General features: G+C 31.8%; 1 protein-coding gene across 1 annotated transcript; it reads right to left on the minus strand.

The window, feature by feature from the left end:
* Window positions 1-6,911: 6,911 nt before the first annotated feature.
* LOC106622235 (solute carrier family 25 member 32) lies at window positions 6,912-18,678 on the minus strand. The gene is made up of 6 exons (XM_014241345.3): window positions 17,397-18,678; window positions 11,233-11,386; window positions 10,910-11,159; window positions 10,719-10,832; window positions 9,561-9,706; window positions 6,912-7,381 (listed from the first exon to the last, which is right to left on the minus strand). Exons 1-6 carry the CDS (start codon window positions 17,548-17,550, stop codon window positions 7,246-7,248), a joined length of 954 nt encoding a protein of 317 aa, XP_014096820.3. The 5' UTR covers window positions 17,551-18,678; the 3' UTR covers window positions 6,912-7,245.
* Between the last annotated feature and the right edge of the window lie 1,129 nt (window positions 18,679-19,807).

Here is a 19,807-nt window from a genome sequence, read left to right on the forward strand (position 1 = left end):
GAGACTTGTTTTACAAGGAAAAAATTTATATAAATACATAAAAACATTTCCAAACGAATATTCCTTCGTTCCTTATTTGATGTTAAATGAGAAAAAAAAAAACGTCACCAAACGAATATTCGTTCGTTCTTTTATTTGACGTTTATTCTTGTTATTTAACGGCGTTTTGCTAAAGGCTTTCATATTTAACATTACTTTACTAATGCGAATATTGCATTGAGTGTGTTCGCTTCGTTTGCTACTTTCTAAAGGGTGTCCCAAAATTAAAGCAAAATTGGAATTAAATAGAAAATACAATTTTTAGTCTTTCGATTGTAACTTTTTTATTGAATCATAAAGAGCAAATCGCCTCCACTGCTTTCCATACACATACGCACTCGTTTTCGAAATTTTCCATGACTATTCTGCGTAAATGCGGCTGAATTTCATTGATGCGACGTTGAATCGACTCCTTAAAAGCACGTGTGGTTGTGGGCTTATTGCAATAGACCTGTGATTTTAAATAACTTCATAAAAAGAAACCTGATTGTGTTAAATCACACGATCTGGAGGCTAATTCTGATCACCAAAACGAGAGAGTACACGACTTGGAAATGCCTCATGAATTAATTGAAGTGCTTCACGGGCTGTATGACATGTGATATCGTGTTGTTCAAACATATTGGCCACATCTATCGTTGTTCTATCGTGTAACACGCCATTTTTACTAAGCCTAAACTGTTAAACTGTCAGCTGTCGATTTGTTTTTTTCTAGAGTTGTCAATACTTTACTACATAAATGGCGACACATTTAAATCTTGCGTTAATTTTGGTACACCCTTTATAAATGATAGAAGTCATTGTTTTTTTTTAAATTGTTTCTGTATCTACGCTGTCGAGAGCATTTAGCACCTATTTCTCACTGCACTAAAACATATGAACGTGTAAGTATACATCTGTACTATATATTAACAGATGTGTATATATGTGTAATTCTCTTCGAACTCTCCATCTTTTTTTTATCATTTTTGTGCATTGAATTTCAATTTGATAAGCAATGAACTGAAACAACGTATGCAAAATGCTAGAAACTCAGATAATATACATACATATTTACACACTATGAGACACGATTTCATTTTATTCTCATCTAGTAATTAAAAACGAAATACGCGGTCGATGGAGTAATTATATTTGATGCAAGTTTAAACACAAAGTAAGATAACGTATTAATTTATATAAATAGTATAATATATAGTGGATTAAATTTCATTTACATAATGTTACAATGTATAAATATTTCTCAGTATTAACAACTCTAATAATGTATGAAGATTAGCACGCGGTAACCATATAAATATTGAAATTTGTATTATGCCTTACCGGTCGCTAATTACTTTCGGTCACTGAGTCGAGTTCGCTATATTAGGTATAACCATGATGCAATAAATAAGGTGCATGCACTTGAATTTCTTGTAATTATAATAAGTTATAAACAATTCCGTTTGAATGATACACTTTTAAACAATGCCTTATTCCACTGAGGGGAAAATTTTTAGTAGAAATACTCCCATGTAAAGTGAGACTTTTATTTTTATACTTAAAAAAATATTACTTCGCTATTATGTTTCATATTTTTTGTTCCACGTAGCTTAGCTGGTTATTATTATGTTTAGTAAACTCGTTTAGTGCATTTTTGCGGGTTTCTTCGACTTAAAATAGACCTATAGAAAAAAGAAATAGCTTCTTACTGCACATTATTTTTCAGGGTTTCTAGTTTTCGAAGCTCTGTATAAAATTACTATTGTTACTATTGTAGAAAATACAAAATACCACGACGGATTTTGGCGAATGCTGTAATGTTAGCAGTTCTTGGCCGACCAAACGATTATGCACATTTGCTATCGGATACCTTACGGAAACCTATCAGATTTAAAAAAATTTGAAAGGAATATTAGTTCTATCGCTTATATATGTATATAATACATAATTTTTCGACATTATATTGTTATATTGCGGAACTGAGCAATTCGGACTACAACACGCCTACTTTCCATATATCACAATTTTAAATTCCACATAATTCCATATAATTCTTTTAATTTATTGTATATAAATTAAGCACCAATTAAGTTAGTAAAAAAATACACCATTACTCAAATAATGGTCCTTAGCTATATTATCTTACGTTCAAAGTCGTCAAATAGTCGAAATCAGATTATCGGACTTTCCAAGTTTCCAGATACCAAATACATATGTGGACCTCAGTGCTTATAGCTAATTTTTTACCAAAAATAATTACCTGAGATATACTTTTATTCAAACTAGATATTTTTCTTATAATATCGTACCCTTATGTAAGAACATTGGTAAAATCGGGTCAATTACCCCCTAGTCCCATATTCTTAAGGGGGGCGATACATGTAAACGCCTGAATTTAGACCAATTTTTGGAGGCTTCTTTGAAATGGAAAAAAATTAATGAATGATAATGAAACTTAGCATGTTTATTAAGTACATATGGAAATATGAAAATCCGATTTTTAAAATTTTTTTTCAAAATATCCGCTGTGGCAATCGATCTCTTGAGGCTCTTGCGGCAAAAGGAATCAATTGGGATTTTAGCTTCAGTTTCTGCTATCTGAAATAAAAGGTTTGAGCTTGCTCATGAAACATCTATCTTCTAGTTATACCAAAAAAAAAAAACAAAACAGACCAAAAAGTCGAAATTTTCATCCTTTTTTCCGATTTTTTGGTTCAAAGAAGGTAGTTTTGATTATATATAATAATTATATTTGAGAGTCTTAGCAGTATTAAGTGAATTGGATATTGGATATTTAATATATTGGATATTCATCCTATGTGGGATATATCCGGGGAAGCAAAGGGCGACAATAACAACTGTTCCATTTATTTTTATCTTCTGCTAGTCTCCTGAATTGACTCCAACTTTTTTAGGACCTTATATATTTCGATGTTCAAACTTCTTCTCCAAAATGAAAAATCGGAAACACTATACAGGTTATATGTAAATGATGAGTTGATTTAGTCATGTCAATCTGTCTGTCCGTATGTACATATATACGCAAACCAGTCCCTCACTTTTTGAGATATTGAACTGAAATTTTGCACACGTCCATTTCTCACCAAGGATTTTTATTTGAGGAGATAAATATATTCACAAAATTTCGCATGGATTATTATCCAAGATGTCGCTAATATTTCAGACAAATTGTTTAAATAGGACCTATTAACATCAGGGTACAGCCGAAGGTAACCTTTTTTTTGTAGCGTTTTCAGCGTATCTTCATAAAATTGCTTGGAAACATGTTCTAGAGTATACTTGAGTAATGGCAAAAGTTAATACAATTGTTCCAGATCTTCTCCTAACCTCAACATATCTGATATAGTGATTTCCAACTTTCCATTTCACACATATTTCAGCTCGAATATATGTACTACCATACAAGTATGTACATAAAATATTACTTAGAAAAAATATCACTCATACGCTTAGTACAACCACACAGTCATGTGCATCTAATTATACCTAACTATATACCATAACTTTACGAGTAATAATCTAGATTAAATTTACAACTATTAATATAAAGACTTGCTCACCATCCAATTAATGCACGTTGCTTACTCGCAGCCAATTGTTTTACCGTTTCCCATGCTACATATTTATTGTTTTTATGTATAAATATATATGTACATACATATATATATGTGTATAGAAATATACATATATGTAAGTGTATAAATGAATATGCCGATATGTATACTTTTAACAATACTCGCAAGTTGCTTTAATTCACGTTGCACTGAGATCCGTTGCAAAATGTGGAGTTGTGTAACAACTTTTACACCGACAATTATTTTGTTTTATTACTTACTTACATACTTAGTTTTGTTTTGCATCTTGCTCTGCTCTTACTTCATGGTTTTAGCGAACATTTAGTCTAAGATTATGTTGTTGTAACATTATAATATTAAAAATGAAAGTAAAACTCTATTTCTTTCTGCCAAATAACGGATCTTTTCATGTTTCACTCCGTTATACTTTTCTTTTTTTTTTGTTGTCATCTAACAACTCACCGGAAGGTGATCGACTTGGCGTTGTTTGCAGAAAATCTATGTGCAGTTATCAAGAGTAAAAACAATCAATGTCGCTCACATTGAACTGGTTTGGTTTGTCGGTGGAAGGAGGCTTTGACATGCCGTTCAATAATTAACTTTGATTGCTCTTAAAGTGAACATCTGTGCGATTAAATATTAAATTAGTTGGTTGGGGTTATTGAGCATGTGAAGAGTTTATTTAAAAGTGCGTAGATAATTTATTGTTTACATTTTGATATACATTTATCTACAATATATTACCGTTGTACATTTATCTATGTACAGTTGCCTAGCCATTTTTAAGCCACTTCTGAATGACTTTGGACAGTTCTTGAGGCAAAATGATTGCACTGTTTTTGGTGAAAAACCCAGGGGAAAACGTCTAGACTCTATAAAATATATATAATATATAAACGATCAGCGTGAACAAGTTAAACAAGTTCGTCTGTCTGTCTGTATAAACGTGAACTAGTCCCTCATTTTTTGAAGTACCGATCTGACGATCAGACCACTGTACTATGTACATAGATGTCAAGCAAACTGATTGATCAAAATTTAGTTCGTGTATGGAAATCTTTTTTATTTAAGGCGATATCCTTACGATGCAATCTCAAAAAATATTGTTCATATCGCACTGCTATAGCACATATCTATCCGACAAACTGACCGATCTAAATCAAGATCTTCATAAAACATATTTTTCCTTAGTATCCTTAATTCGACTTGAAGATTGTTTATAAAAAGAGTAGTAAAAAAATTCATTCTTTTTTAATTAAATTGAAGGTTTTATTTAGCATAATTAGAATAAATCGATTTATGTGTTTCGTTTTGCGTAATTTCATAATGCCAATTTGGTAGAACCCTATTTTAAAAAACCGTGACAGTTGACTTTCATAAGCTTCTGTTGGAACGAAATTTTAACAATCAAAATCATTCGTCATAAGCATTAACAGGTAGTATGCATAAGAACCTTCCAACAAAGCTTCCGGAGCTTCTGGCGAGTCACTATTGGTGTGTGCGACCTGACGTTGACCTGATGGAACACAATTGCTCTTCTTTTGACCACTTCAGTGCGATGCTTGCTTCAGATAATCCAATTGTTAACAGTACAGGTCCGAATTAAGAGTTTGGCCGTAAGGGAACAGCTCATAGTAGATGATTCCACAAGGGTTTTCGTAAGTGATACACTTTTCATCAACAGTAAACATCCGCTTCAGAAATGGATCGATTTTGTTGCGATTCTTCAGCACATGGAAATTCGGTCCATGAATTTTTTTGCATTAAATTGATTCGTCAATCACACATGGAACCTCTTTTTTATATAGATTAATTCAAAAGATTCCAATTGGTTGTTTGTGTAATGTTTAACGCCTGGGTAATCGGTAAGTGCTTACATGATGGAAGGACTCGACGATTTCCATTATTTGATCGATATTTATGACAATTCACTTCAAAATTACCGGAATGAAATCAACGAAACCAAAGTTATGCATGATTGTCTGGCACAGTATTGAGACCATAAAAACTATTCATTTCAATCAACATTTTCAGCTGATTGGCTTGCGTTGTCGACTTCAATGAAGAAAAACTGTAAAATTAGGCGCATTTTCTCTAAGCTGATATCCAGCTTTGACGCATACTCAAACCAAACTGAATCAAGCAATCAACTAAGTGTTAAAATTTTTTTGTATGAAACCTTATCTTTCTAACGCAAGGCGATCGCACTTATACAACGCGAGGTACCGATTATTAAAACCATTTTTTGGAAAAATGATGAAACTCTTTTTACTAGACCTTATATTTCTAATTGTTTTAGCCTCTCTTTAACAAGCAGGGGAAGGCACATGAATATGCAGTTGAACCTTTAATATATAATCGCGACGAGTTTAGCTATTATTACTTTTTAATACCAATTTTCAAATCCCATGAAATATAATTTTGAAAATTTTCCTGTTGAGATCAAAGAAAATATATATCTGTAACATTTTACTGTTCACTAAAATCAAATATACCATCCGAAAAACGCGATATAGCGCTATTGATGCCATAAAGAGAAATTCGTTAGAGAAAACCATAATAAAGATTTGTGTTATATTTTAAATTGTATAAGATGTGGTTGACTTGGGTCTTAACTGGAAAGAAACCGGACTATCAACATGGGGAGCATTTTACAAAAATATTTAGGAATCAATAACAGTTGCAGTAATATTTGTAATGAAATCATGAAAATGTGGTTAACGTGGTTTTGAAAATATAATTGTAGTATCAAAAAAAATCTACACAAATTTAATAGCTCTTCTTGTGCAGCCTACAAAAAACCAGTTGCGTTAGTTAGAGATATTTGAAAATGTATTTCAAATTAATTTAGAACATATTTTAAATACTCCGAAATCACTCAAAGAAATTACAAGAGAGATTTATCTGTCTACATTTAGGCGTTATGACATTAGTGTAATAAATATAACATACTTTTAGGAGCAACCAATTTATGTATACAGTCGCCGACAAACTAGCAGCATACACACACCTATATACATATATACACATAGGTGTATATGTGTAGCATTATTCGATCAACGCTATACTAACCTGTATGGTGCTGTAAACAACTGCCGAACCTAAGACTTACTTTTTCTGAGAGCGAGAGTTAAGCAGAACACATATTTTTTCCACTGTATCACATTTCAAAGTTTATGCCTTTATTTAACAAATAAATTGTAACACTTACGTGAAGTCGATATACAAAAATTATAATGAGGGCTTTAAACTAGCAGTTGGAATAGGATTTTTTTGGAGTATGACCACCGTCGATATTGATAGGAAAATAGCATATTGTATAGACAATATAATATCAATTAAAGTTTCGCTAGCGATGTATTATCTTACACAGGCAATAAGAAAAGAAAGGGTTCCGGTGCCGCAATCACGCATTAAACGCAACCCAATTTAGAAATTATAAAATTTAAAAAAAAAGTAACTAAAAGTGGCATATCATATTAATATTACAGTAAGTTTCTTAATTAATTCATATTATGTAATAATTAAATATAACTAAACACTAATATAAGCGTTGTAAAGCTATTTAAGGTGAAGGAATTCGTTATTTTTGGCTATCTTAGTCTCTTTGTTGAACGGCTTGACGTCCTCATGTTTTGGTCTTCGATCTTTGCAACAAATAGTGTGACACATTCTCATATATAAGGAATGTTAACATCGTCGCTGGCAGCACCCGCGTCAAGCTAGCTTGGAGACCCTTGTAGAAACCGACCGCGCCTTCATATCTGCAATTAGTTTGGGGCGAAAAAAGAAAATAAAATGCGAAGATTAATTAATTAATGGTGTACAAAAACGCTTACCTCCAGCGAACGTGCAAGTAGCATTTTAAATACGAGTTTTCATTCAATTAGCAAATAGATTCTGCAAAACTGTTTCAAGACTTACTTTATAATGGTTTATATATGTAAAATTTTACAATTAATTTACCACAATTGCTAATTTGTTAAGATTGAAGCACGTGCACACTACTTACTTTTTTCGTGAGCTGCTTACGTTTTACTGTTTTTTTTTTGTTTTTGTTTTTTTTTTTGTTTTTGTGGAAGAGGCCCGGCAAGCTTGAGCATGTGACCAAAAGCATGTTATAGTCGCTAAACAAGTTCGATCACACACGCACACCCACACAGGCATAACTGAGGCAGATATGGACACCAAATACGAGCACCTAGTTAGTTTAAAAACTCCCGTTATTTGTACTTTAAGTTAATAAAACCTTTGTTTAACGCTTCAAGAATGTGTTTACCACCTTGAGAGATATAATTATGCTTTCATAAAAGCTTTGTTTTTTTAATATTTTCTTTTTTTTTCATTTGTAATAGAGCATTACATATTTCTTTACATAAAAAGTTATGAAGAATCTTTTTGCCAAATGAATTAATTACTTACAAACTACAAACATTTTTTTTTAAATTTTTTTTCTTATGCTAAACTTAAATAAGTGGATTTTTAGCACATTGAAAGTGTTGCTCAGCTTGTTTATTTTTATTGTGCAAGATATTTACTTCATATTTTTTGTTATGATTTTTTATAATTTTTTTGAGAACTCGATGTACATATTACGTAGACATGTTAATAAAGCAAATAGCTTATATAAATGTACGTATATATTATGATACTGTAGCAGCTTACGAACCATAAGTTCCAACACTTACATAAGCTATGCCTATTATCTTATAACCGAAAAGACGAAATTCCATTACTGAAGATTTTTTGTCAAGCAATATATATATACGTACATATTTTAAATAACCTAAAACTGTTGTTTGACGTTTATTTGCTTTTCCTTTTCGTTTATTATTCGTCAACTACAAGCCAATTCATTTCATATAACTACTCAAGAATGCGAAAAATTAATATTTGTATCACAATTGCCGACAACACACATTTTCTTTCGATGAAGTTTACAAGAAAAATAGATGCCGTATAATTTTTTCTAACTTTACAAAATTTTAAAATATTCTATTTCGATTTTATTAAATTAGTAAATGGTCTAGACTTAGTTAAGTTGTACAGATTGGCGGATTGAGTGATGAGAGGAATAAATTACGATATATGTTGTATTTTTGTATGCCAACATGAAGAGAAGACTTATGGACTAATGCCTATAGTAATTTTCTCTACAAGCTATTGGAATTTTTAACTTAAACTTATTTGAAATAAACAGCAGTTACATAGGTAGAGAGAGAGAGAGAGAGTAAAAGAAAAACTTAACAAAAAAAAAAAATATATAAAAAAAATTAAGATCATTATATTAAGAATAATTAAAAATAATACAAAAAACTTAATTTAACTACAAACAAAAAAAAAGTAGATTATATTTCAAACGCAGCAGTTGTTTTTCCTTTTGCTCTACACACACTGCTTTAGAATGCATGGTGTATTTTCCGCTGCAAAAAACACTTTCGTTTTCCGTTAAGTCAATGAACTATGCACTTTTCCGCCGCCATAAATTGCAAATCTTTAGTTTCTTATAGCTACTTATAAGCTGACGTCACATTCTCTTTTGTTTTTTTCACATTAGTGTAATCAATACTATATATATGTATTAAGCAAATCTATTTAGACACATTTCTAATTCAAATGCTGCAAGTAGTATATATATCTATAGTGGAAATTTTTTTTGAATATTCGATATTTTAGTTTTTTAGCGCATATGTGTTGTTGTTTTTTTTTTGTTTTGTTTCATTAAAGTTTTTATCTACTTAATGGAAAATTGTTTTACACCCGAATCTTACTCTTCTATTCGCTAACTCGCTTGCATGTTTTCACTCTCTTCACTTCACTTTATGTATGCATATGCTTTAATTTGTCAATTTTTCCCAAATAAGCATGACCATACAAATATTCGGTGTGACATGAACTAAATATGGTGCTAGGCCTTTATAAAAACCACGCATACGTTCGTACCTCCATGTTTGCTTAATGCAATCCCATGAACTTGTATAGTTAAGATGATGATCCTGCATGCGTGCACGTATCACCTGATAGGGATATGTGGCTGCAGCGGCGATAAGCTTCGATATAGCAGCGAATGCCAAATACTCCGATGTGGCCTGCAAAAAAACATGTGAAAAAAATGCATGAAAAACAAATGCAATTAAAAAAATTTTAATTAAGACTTATATGCAAAAATATGCTCGCAACTTGAAATTTTTTAAGTAATGCGCTTTTAGGTTCAATTCCCTTTCGTTTTTTTTTATACTCTGAACAGGTTATATTAATTTTGTAACACCCAGGGGAAAACGTTGGGACACTATAAAATATATATATATATATATAATCAGCGTGACAAACTGAGTCGATCTGTCCATGTTCCGTCTGTCTGTATATACGCGAACTAGTCCCTTTTGATATATCGCTCTGAAATTTTGCACACATCTTATTGTTAAGGTCGGACCACTACAGCATAAAGTTGCCATACAAACTGATCGATCTGGTGCAACTGAACTTAACGTTTTTTTTTTTCATTTTTGCGGATTACTAATTTTATGACGAAAATCCACTTCACACTACCTACACCTGTAACCATTTAATTAAATCGCTTGTAAAAGGAAACACTTGTGATACAACAACAAAAAATCGTAATACGCTAAATTTATTGTCATGTTTTTTGGCAGAAAGTAATTATCAAAAAAGTGCAACGCACGAATGCTTGTGGCATATGACTTCGTGTTATCATTTTGGTGATAAAGATAACAAATAAGCAAACAAACAAATTTCTGTGAAAAAGTCGCGCGACATGATATAGTATATTTTAAAGTCAAACACTCGCTATACATATCGAACATTGTATTATTTGGATGGTGGCCAAAAGAAACACAACCATCAATACATTTTAAGAATGAAGAGCGGAAAATTGCGCGTGTGGCCATGAGCAAATCATGTGATTGTTGTATGAATGCTTATAGTTATGTCTTGTATATAGGCGAAGGATATGTAAAATGGAATTCTAACTTATCAATATGTATATACATACGTATGTGTATTACGATAGGTAAAGAAAGTTTTGAATTTTTTTGTTACAAAAAATCAAAAACAAAAAAAAAATTTTTTTTGTTGACTTACCAATTTCGTATCGATCGGCAATTTGCGGTATGTATTATAATAGTTCTTCATCTCCTCATAGGTCATGAATTGCAAAGCACCATGCGACACGCCAAGTATGCCGGGAACAAAGCCCTGTAATTAAACAAAAATAAAAAAATACAAAAATTAATATATATTTAATAGTAAAGTTTACCGTTTGTCAAACTTACCCTATACAAACCACGTACACCCTCCTTGCGATAGATCTGCGCCAGCGCATCCACCATACCGCGATATTCAGTGTTTTTGCTTGAAGCCTCAGCGCCATATTGTAAGCACAAACGGGTCTTCACCACCCAAATGGGATTTGTAAGAATCAGCGTGAGCACGCCAGACTCAGCAGCGGCCAACATATGCAATGTCGGACCCAATGGCTGTGTCGTATTGCCGCCCTGAATGAAGGTCTTAATTGTGTTGTAACTGTAAAAATATTAAAAACAAATAAATTATTGTATATCAGTTTATATATATAGACGTGCGCACAAATACTTACAACATGAAATAGAGACCCCAAGAGGAACCTGAACCCCAGATATTGGGTGTGACACCCTTGTATAGCCCACGGAACCCTTCCTGCCGGAAAATGGTTGAGAATGCACTGCTCAGACTGCTATATTGTGGTACTGTGGTTGTGCGTCCATCATTTACTGTAAAATTGAAGAGAGGAAATAGTTTGTTTTATTCACTTTTATGGAACAATTTTTTTATTTTGTAGAATTTAAAATTGGTCTGGTGCTATAAACATAAAATAAAGCGAATTTAATGTATTGGTATTGTATAATGTAACTCCAAACGGGTAATGTGATCACGTTCTGTTGGCATTGACGTCAGTAAATTTGATTTTACACACTGACGCCAAATGTGTATTAACGGGTTTCTGCTTTAGACAATATTTATTATTTTTTATTCAAATAATCATATATTTCTTGCTTGCCATGTATATATATATATTTTTTAAAACAATAATTCTAAAATAAAAAAAAATTTTTTTTGAACCAAACAATATAATAAAATTTAGTCTAATTTATTCAAAAAAATTAGTATATTTCGTAGCACAGTCTGTGCTTTATACAATTATATGTAGGACTATATATAGTATATGATACGAAATTAAATTATTTCTAATATAGACATTGCGAAATTCCTTTGTCTATCTACAAAATAGGAAAACCCAAAGAATTATTGTAATTTGCACCTCCCATAGCAACAATATTTGCCAAAATTTATTTTTCTGAAGAAATAATATTATATATAGCAAATATAAGTACATATGTATTAGGTTTATTTAAGAAGTTATCACTTCTCAAATAACTACATACGTCAATCAATTTTTTAGTTACCACAGACGAGCCCTCTTGCGCGCTTAGCTACAGATAATCGGTTTAAAAAACAAAAGGACAAAATATATGTATTTATATACAAACATATATATATATACATACATATTTTGCAGTATTTCACAGTATATCAAAATACAAAGTCAAGTGGCTTTAGATGAAAATAAGCATTTTTATACCCTGAACAGGGTATATTAAAGTATGTAACACACGGAAGGAAGAAGGTTGGGGACCCTATATAATAAATATATAAATGATCAGCATGACAGGTTGAGTTCATTTATCCATGTCCGTCTATCTGTATATACGCAAACTAGTCCCTCAGATTTTGAGCTATTGATCTGAAATTTTTGGACACGTAATTTTCTCCCCAACACTAACGGTATAATCTCCGAACAAATTTTACAAATAGGACCACTATAGCCATACCAACTGACCGATCAAAATCAAGTTCTTGTATGGAAAACTTTCGCACGTCCGCAACCCTTGGCCCATTGTCGAATATTCGAATATGGGACAATAAAAAAAATATATAATTAACACATAAACATCAGATATTTTTAATAGTGTCAATCTACTATCGCTTAGGAGCAAATTATTATTGCTAAATACACATCACCATCACCTCTGCAGCTATTAACCAAAAAAATAAATATTACAATAATAAATGGCAACAATTAAATGCTGCTATCGCCCGATTTTATTATTATTATTTATAAAACCGCTTATCAAAATAATGATAAACAAATGTATATATTAAATTTAGCTATTTTCAGGCACAGCAACTATTTTTCTATTATATTTATTATTTGATGTATAATGTATATATACATCTAGTCACGTGTCTATAGTCATATGTGCATATTTAACAATATAGCTTTATTTACGAAATGCAAGCATTTATTTATATTGAACATGAGCCCTTAGATAGCAATTAGATAAAGCATGACAATTAATGGCGAAAACATTTATAATAGATTATATTTTTCGTTATCACCGGACCGTTAATGTATGTACGTGGCAAAATGCAAAAAATGTGAATTTCAAAAATACGAAAACAACAATAAATGAATAAAAATTCAGTATGAGCAAAAGAACTTCAAAGCTTCGATGTACAGTTTGTATAGCAGTTTCTTAGTTGTTTTCGTAGCATTTGGCTAAAAAATGGATATGTACTCAAGAAAGGAGGCTCGTCACTGGCACGTTTACGCACACGATGTTTTCACATCGAAATATCTATTTTTAGACATTACAATTTGATTAGCTGATTCGCACTTTTACGAGTTGCTTACGTAAGTTGATAATAGTTTCGCTGCTGACACGATTGTTTTTTGTATTTTTTAATTAAAGTATTGGAAAATGCAATCTTATGTTAGAAATGTATATTAATTTTAGTACTGAAACTTTTTTGGCTCCATTTATTAGCACAAAATGCAGTGATTTAGTTGGCAACCAGTTTTACAGGTGATTTTTCGGCCTTGAGCTGGGCTAATGGCGACCACATGAACTCGTTCACAGAGCACTAGACTAGCAAGTCTATGTGTGCATAGAAACCAGTTTTTTTTTTTATATGTGCATTTTCAAAATACATTAACAAATTTGATTGAAATATGAGAAAGAAGTAGAAGGCGCAAAAGCAGCAAACAATTAAAAGGAAAAAAAAAACAATATCTACGGTTGCACCGAAGCTATAGCATTTTTATAATAGAAAAGGGTATAAAAGAATCTCTAACTGGATTTTGATCGATCAATTTGAATGGCAGCTATATGCTTCTTGGGAAGAAAAGGGCATGTGCAAAATTTCAGATCGATATCTTTAAAACTGAAGGACAGACTGATCATTTATATATTTCATAGGCGCTACGACTTTTCCTTCTGGGCGTGTGTAACAAACTTCGTGGCAAACTTAACATACATACAGGGTATACAAATACAAAATGTAGTATCTAATCATGTTTTATCACTCATGCCTATGCAATACATTAACACACATATTGACTTATGTATATAAGAAACTTAAAAACTTCATTGGGCGTCTTTACCAGCAAATGTTTAACGAAAAAACAATGAAGAAATTAAAGAAAAAAACTAAATATTGACTGCCATAAAGCGCTCTTGTTTTATATTGATTTTATTCGCAAAAAAACAATGGAGCAACAGTCAGGAAGTAAGTACGTGCAACAATATTTTCAGTGTAAACAAAAAAAAAATAAATGTCGAAACAAAGCACTATTCAGGTTTCCAGTTCGGTATGGCAGTTGCATTTTGAAGTTTTGCTTTTGCTCTGCCAGATGACTCACTCAATTCAACAATTATAACCAGTACTAACTGGCGGGCTGACCGGTGCGACAAAAAGACTGAGCTGAATGAAGCAAATGTTTACGAACCCTGGGCAAAATCACTTGAAAGCGCTTAGCAACACGCTAATATGCCCGATAACTTGACACACACAACAACGGGCTGGGTATAAAAGAAGCAAAAATTTCAAATAGACGGGAACGTGGTACTACAAAGAACGTATCGCACAATAAACATTGATGTACTTTTACATACTAAGGTATTTTGGTGAGTAAATGTATACACACGGATTTTTTCTTTGCTTTTAGTAGTCATGCGAGTTTTTGACTTTGTTATTTTTTCCATGTATCCATTGCCTGTGTTTGTTGTATGAATAGTGAATGTAGATATCATGTCAATGCTGAAATCACGTGATGTATGAATGTTCGTATAAATAAACCAATTTTATGCACACACACTACATATAGAAATTAATCTGAAATTCACAGAATATAAATTTCAATTTGTATGAGAAATACTTTTTTTTCGAGAAAATTCAATTCAAATATATTCCTTTATTATTTGAATTAAGCTGTTAGCCCTCCAACACTTTGTTACAGAAACAGTATTCCCCTTGCGATGCATGAACTTTTGTTTGATGGCTCTAAACAAAATACAATAACAAATCAATTGTTGAGTACATGTGTACATATGGTGCACACAAAAAAACTAGAGCGTCATTAGAGATTTCTGAAAAAGAATGTCGTTACTCAATCTATGGCATTTTTCACAATGGCAAGTATGAAATATACACGACGCAAAATGTTGTATATCGCACAGCTGACAAGAAGGTTTTTTCATGTATGTACCTAATGGTTTATTTCGCCTTTAAATAGACTACAATACATTAGCAAATATGAGAGCTGAAACATAAGAATATTCAATAAGAATTTCTTAAACGGACATTCGGTTTAAAAATTTGTTAAATATGGTAGATAGTAGTATGCTACTCTATCGATCCTGCATATGCATGTATATATGAAGGTACAACATTTTCAATCCAAGTGATTTCCAGTTAATAATGGAATAATCTATGTAATTGATTTAAACAAATACAAACTAATTTTATAAGTAAAGCAGCTGAAAAACATAATGGGGAATAGTTTCGTCGGTCAGATATGCCATTGAAATGAATCAGCAATTGCTTCCTATATTAATACATTAAGCATACATTATTATAAAGCGAAAGTACAATACAACTTAGGCATCAGGGTTATTTGCTTGAAAAAATATAAATAAATTACTTTTTCCATTTTATTTTGCACAAATTCATAAGACGATGCACCGCTAGAACACAGACGGTTGAAATGAATTACATATTATTGTTTACCGATGCTAAACGGAAGTGTATGCAGCAAATGAGAATAATGTAAACAGTGTGGAAAATGTCTAGCTTAATAACTTTTGCTATCGCCAGCTCTAAACGCAATTCACCATAGTTAAAAACAAATATGTTTACATAAATCTGTAAGGATGATATCATACAACTAAAGACGCACAATTGTGTAGTTAACTAATTTTTCGTTTTAAAAACAAAGACGTGCAAATAATTACTGACGTCAACCAATAAAATTTACCCAACCATAACACGATAACGTGAAGCATTCAGTTTTAAGAACATAATCTTATTAGTTATAAAATAACAAAAACACAGGTTTAGCAAAAAAAAAAAAAATAAGTGGGACGGATCGGCACAAACTTTTTGTAACAATAATAAATAAAAATTGTTTTCATACCCATTTAAATGCTTGTGAAATAACGGTAAACAACTTTGGTCGACAACAAGTCTCTGATGCATATAAAGCAAAATCTAAAATCTCTAATCGGGCGTTAATAGCACTTAACAATGAATTAGTAATAAACAACTTCACCAAAAACAAGTTGAATCAAGTGTTATTCCCCAATCCTGTTCAGTGTGTAAATATGTTATTATTTCACTTCATTTATTTAAAACTAGGGTTATTATTATGAATATTTCTAGATTTTTGTTTCTGACTTGCAAGTCAATTGTAAGCACCTGATTTTAAAAAGTATTTTTTTCAAAATTCAATTTTATAAATTTTGCATGCATTTTATATTTTTCTGATTAATCAGTTCATAATATAAAAAGGAAACTAGATGACCATGGTGAAGTCAACGGAAAAAACCATGTACACTTGAAGTGTTATATTTACGTATGTATGTATGTATGTGTATACGTAAATACACAAGCCGGCTTAATGCGAATCGTATACATTCCCAAACAATAAGAGTAGAAATGCCGTCGCGCGTGTATGAAATAAATATGTAAATACATACAAGTATATCGCTACAATATTTGCCATGATGTCTGCAATAAGTTTGCGATAGCTTTGGCTGGCAGTCTCCGTCATTTGTTTGCGTTATAAAATTAATTCTGCTATTCTCTAGCGTTTTATTTTACTATTTAGTTTGGCAAAAATTTCCACTTTCCTATGAACTGTCATCACGTTCCAGACTCGTGCGAACAAGGTTTGTGCTGTGGGCGATTATTTTATTGAGCTATTAGTTAACTACTTCAGGAAATGTATTGCGGTACAAATATACATACATATGTACATAAGATCTGAACATTGTACTCGGCATAACATACACACTTAGTACACACAATAGGTAAAAGAGAGATAAAGTTGTTTCTAGACATCTATAATTTATATTCAATATTAATTTGAGTTGAATTAATTGAATTTAAATATTTTGCGTCGTTAGTCAAATCCCTAAAATGGATCATGGCTATAGCACGCGTTCTTAGAGACGTTTTATCAGCACGTCAAAGATTAGCCCGTGCCGCCGCTATCAATATAAAATACAAACAGGAAAATTAATATTTAACAAGCTAATAAGCCAATAAAAATTCACTGACTATGATAATATAAAATAAGCATATATAAAAAATAGTTGTAAAATTTATTTTTTAAATTGTTCTATATTGTATGATATTGGAATTGTTTAACACGAAACTTACCAGCAAATCGAATTTTTATCAAATCTAACGGATGCAATATTAGCGTCGACGTTACGCCACCCGAAATGCCAGCTACTAAATGCTCATACTTTACATGAGAAGATAAATTCAGTTTCCCTCCAAATTTGGTAGACTTTGTATTCATGGCAGCCATTTCTGCAGAATCCTTTTTATCTTCCTGTTCCTTCGGCGAAATTGTTGATGATGATTTTTTATTGGTGTCGGTAATTTTGTCGATTTTGTGCCCGCTTGGACACTCGTATACCAATTATATACAAACTGTGTATATTAATCCTTATATTTTTATAACCGACTACTCGAACTGCAGTCCTTTGTGTTTGTGGTAGTTTGCTTATAGGCTTTTTAGTATTTCTAAGGTCCTTAATACAGTTTTAAACTGTGCTACAATTTTCACACGTACAGCAAATCAATTATTTTCCATTCATTCAATTTAATAATTCTAAAGTTGATTTATCTCTTACTTTTATATCAAAACTTCATAGTTCTTTGGCGAATGTGCTGTTCCCGCAGCAATTTTTAGTTTCTAATTGTTATGAGTGTGAAACTATATAATAGATATTATTTTGTATATGTATTCTAATATTTATTTGATCAAAGGAACTCCTTATTCTTTGTGCGTAACTGCTCCGCTAAGCTGCTCGATTCAGTTCTGGCACTGGTTTCGTCTTTTTTACTAACTAAAAAGCTCCCGTTTTCGCCTTTCAGTGTAATAGATAATTTTTTCGTAAAATGACTGCTGAACATCTTCCCGTGAAGTAAATAATTGCTGCAATTCGTTTTAGTTCAATATATGTATATATGAAAAATTCCTCTTATGAATCGTTTTCTTTGCTCACGACTGTATATTGTGTTCGGCTCTGCCTCTGTATTGATGATGAAATTTCATCGACCCGTTAACTCAGTCGTAGAAAAATTCACAAAATCGTCAATAATTTGTTTTTAATAAAAATTGCTCAAAGTTTTCTGTATACTCCTGTATTCCATTCCTTTTTGCAGTTTCTATAAGTTATTTAAATAAATTATGTAATTCTCCGTAGTCTGTATTGCAATATTCTCTGTTAAACTGGTATCTATTATTCTCTAGCTGTTATTCCGAGGTGTATTGATTTTCCTCAACATTTATTTGTTTACACTTCAATTATTTTGTTATTTTATTTCTTACTGAAAAAATAACTTTTTATTATCTAGCTTGCGAATATTCAAGAATCTTTCACACTATAAATTTTCCAAACTGTACTCAGCAAATGTCAAAATGTGACTGCTGAAATAATTGACAGCGCATAATAATATCGGTTGGCATCGCAGGATGCCAAAACCGGTTTCGCTGATATTAGTGCGGACAAATGCAACACTTTAAATCGCGTTGCCACTCAACTAAATAAATTGTCGTTATTGCTAAAGTCGCAACGAATCCAAACAATGCAAAAACTATTCAATATACATATATTTTTAATGCTTATTTTTGAATTTCAATAATGTCAGAGAGAATGTAATGAAAATGTTTAAGCGATATTATATCTATCTATAAAAGGTGGTTAGTCAGATATCATCTAGAAATATCACTACTAGCTCCAATTTTTTTTTTTTCTCAAGTTGGTACATTTGTCAAGGATCATCCTTGCATTTGTCGTGATAACTTTATCCATGGTGAGAACACATGCAATATTACAAGTCATTCTGTCAATTAACTCTTAGTTTACAAGCTATTTGAAGTTACCGTGTCAGATGAAAATATTGAATATCGCGCAATGATTAGATTCTTTGTTTTGAAAGGTTTAAAAGCAAACGTAAATCGTACTAGGTTTGAAGACGATCTACACGAATGACGACCAAAAACCGCAACCACACCAGAAATCATTGAGCAAGTTCATAATATTGTTAGTGAACATCGAAGTTTGCCTAAGCGTGAAATTGCTAATGTCACAGGATCTACCACCATGATCATAAATTGATACAAGGACGTTTACAGTCAACTTTAGCTGGTTGTTCAGCTCCAAAGCTGGTAAAGTCACAACGATCATCAAAGAAGGTTATTGCATCAGTTTTTTGGGATGAATAGGGAATTTTGTTGATTGATTATCTGCAGAAAAGCAAAACAATAAACTCTGAATATGATTGCGGCCTTTTGAATCAGCTGGATGGAAAAATTCGTGAGATTTGTAGCACAAACAAATCATTTTTCATCAAGTCAACGAATTAAAGTACGAATTGCTTGAGCATCCACCGTATTCACCAGATTTGGCTCCCAGCGACTACTACCTCTTCAGAAACCTGAACGAATTCCTTCGTGGAAAGCGTTTTTCGTCGAATGAAGAAGCTGTAAAGAATTATTATTTCCTTTTAAGGAAACTTATATGAGGCATTAATTTAATATTCTTTCACTTTTATAT

This window comes from Bactrocera oleae, chromosome 4 (genome assembly GCF_042242935.1).
Source record: "Bactrocera oleae isolate idBacOlea1 chromosome 4, idBacOlea1, whole genome shotgun sequence".
Lineage (NCBI taxonomy): Eukaryota > Metazoa > Arthropoda > Insecta > Diptera > Tephritidae > Bactrocera > Bactrocera oleae.

Excerpts from the sequence above, each read along its gene's own strand:
- LOC106622235 (XM_014241345.3), bottom strand. The coding sequence starts at position 17,550 with ATGGCTGCCATGAATACAAAGTCTACCAAATTTGGAGGGAAACTGAAT. Across the intron at positions 11,160-11,232 it reads TGGGGTCTCTATTTCATGTT|TTACAACACAATTAAGACCT; the intron begins GTAAGTATTTGT and ends ATATTTTTACAG. Across the intron at positions 7,382-9,560 it reads TGCATTAAGCAAACATGGAG|ATATGAAGGCGCGGTCGGTT; the intron begins GTACGAACGTAT and ends AACTAATTGCAG.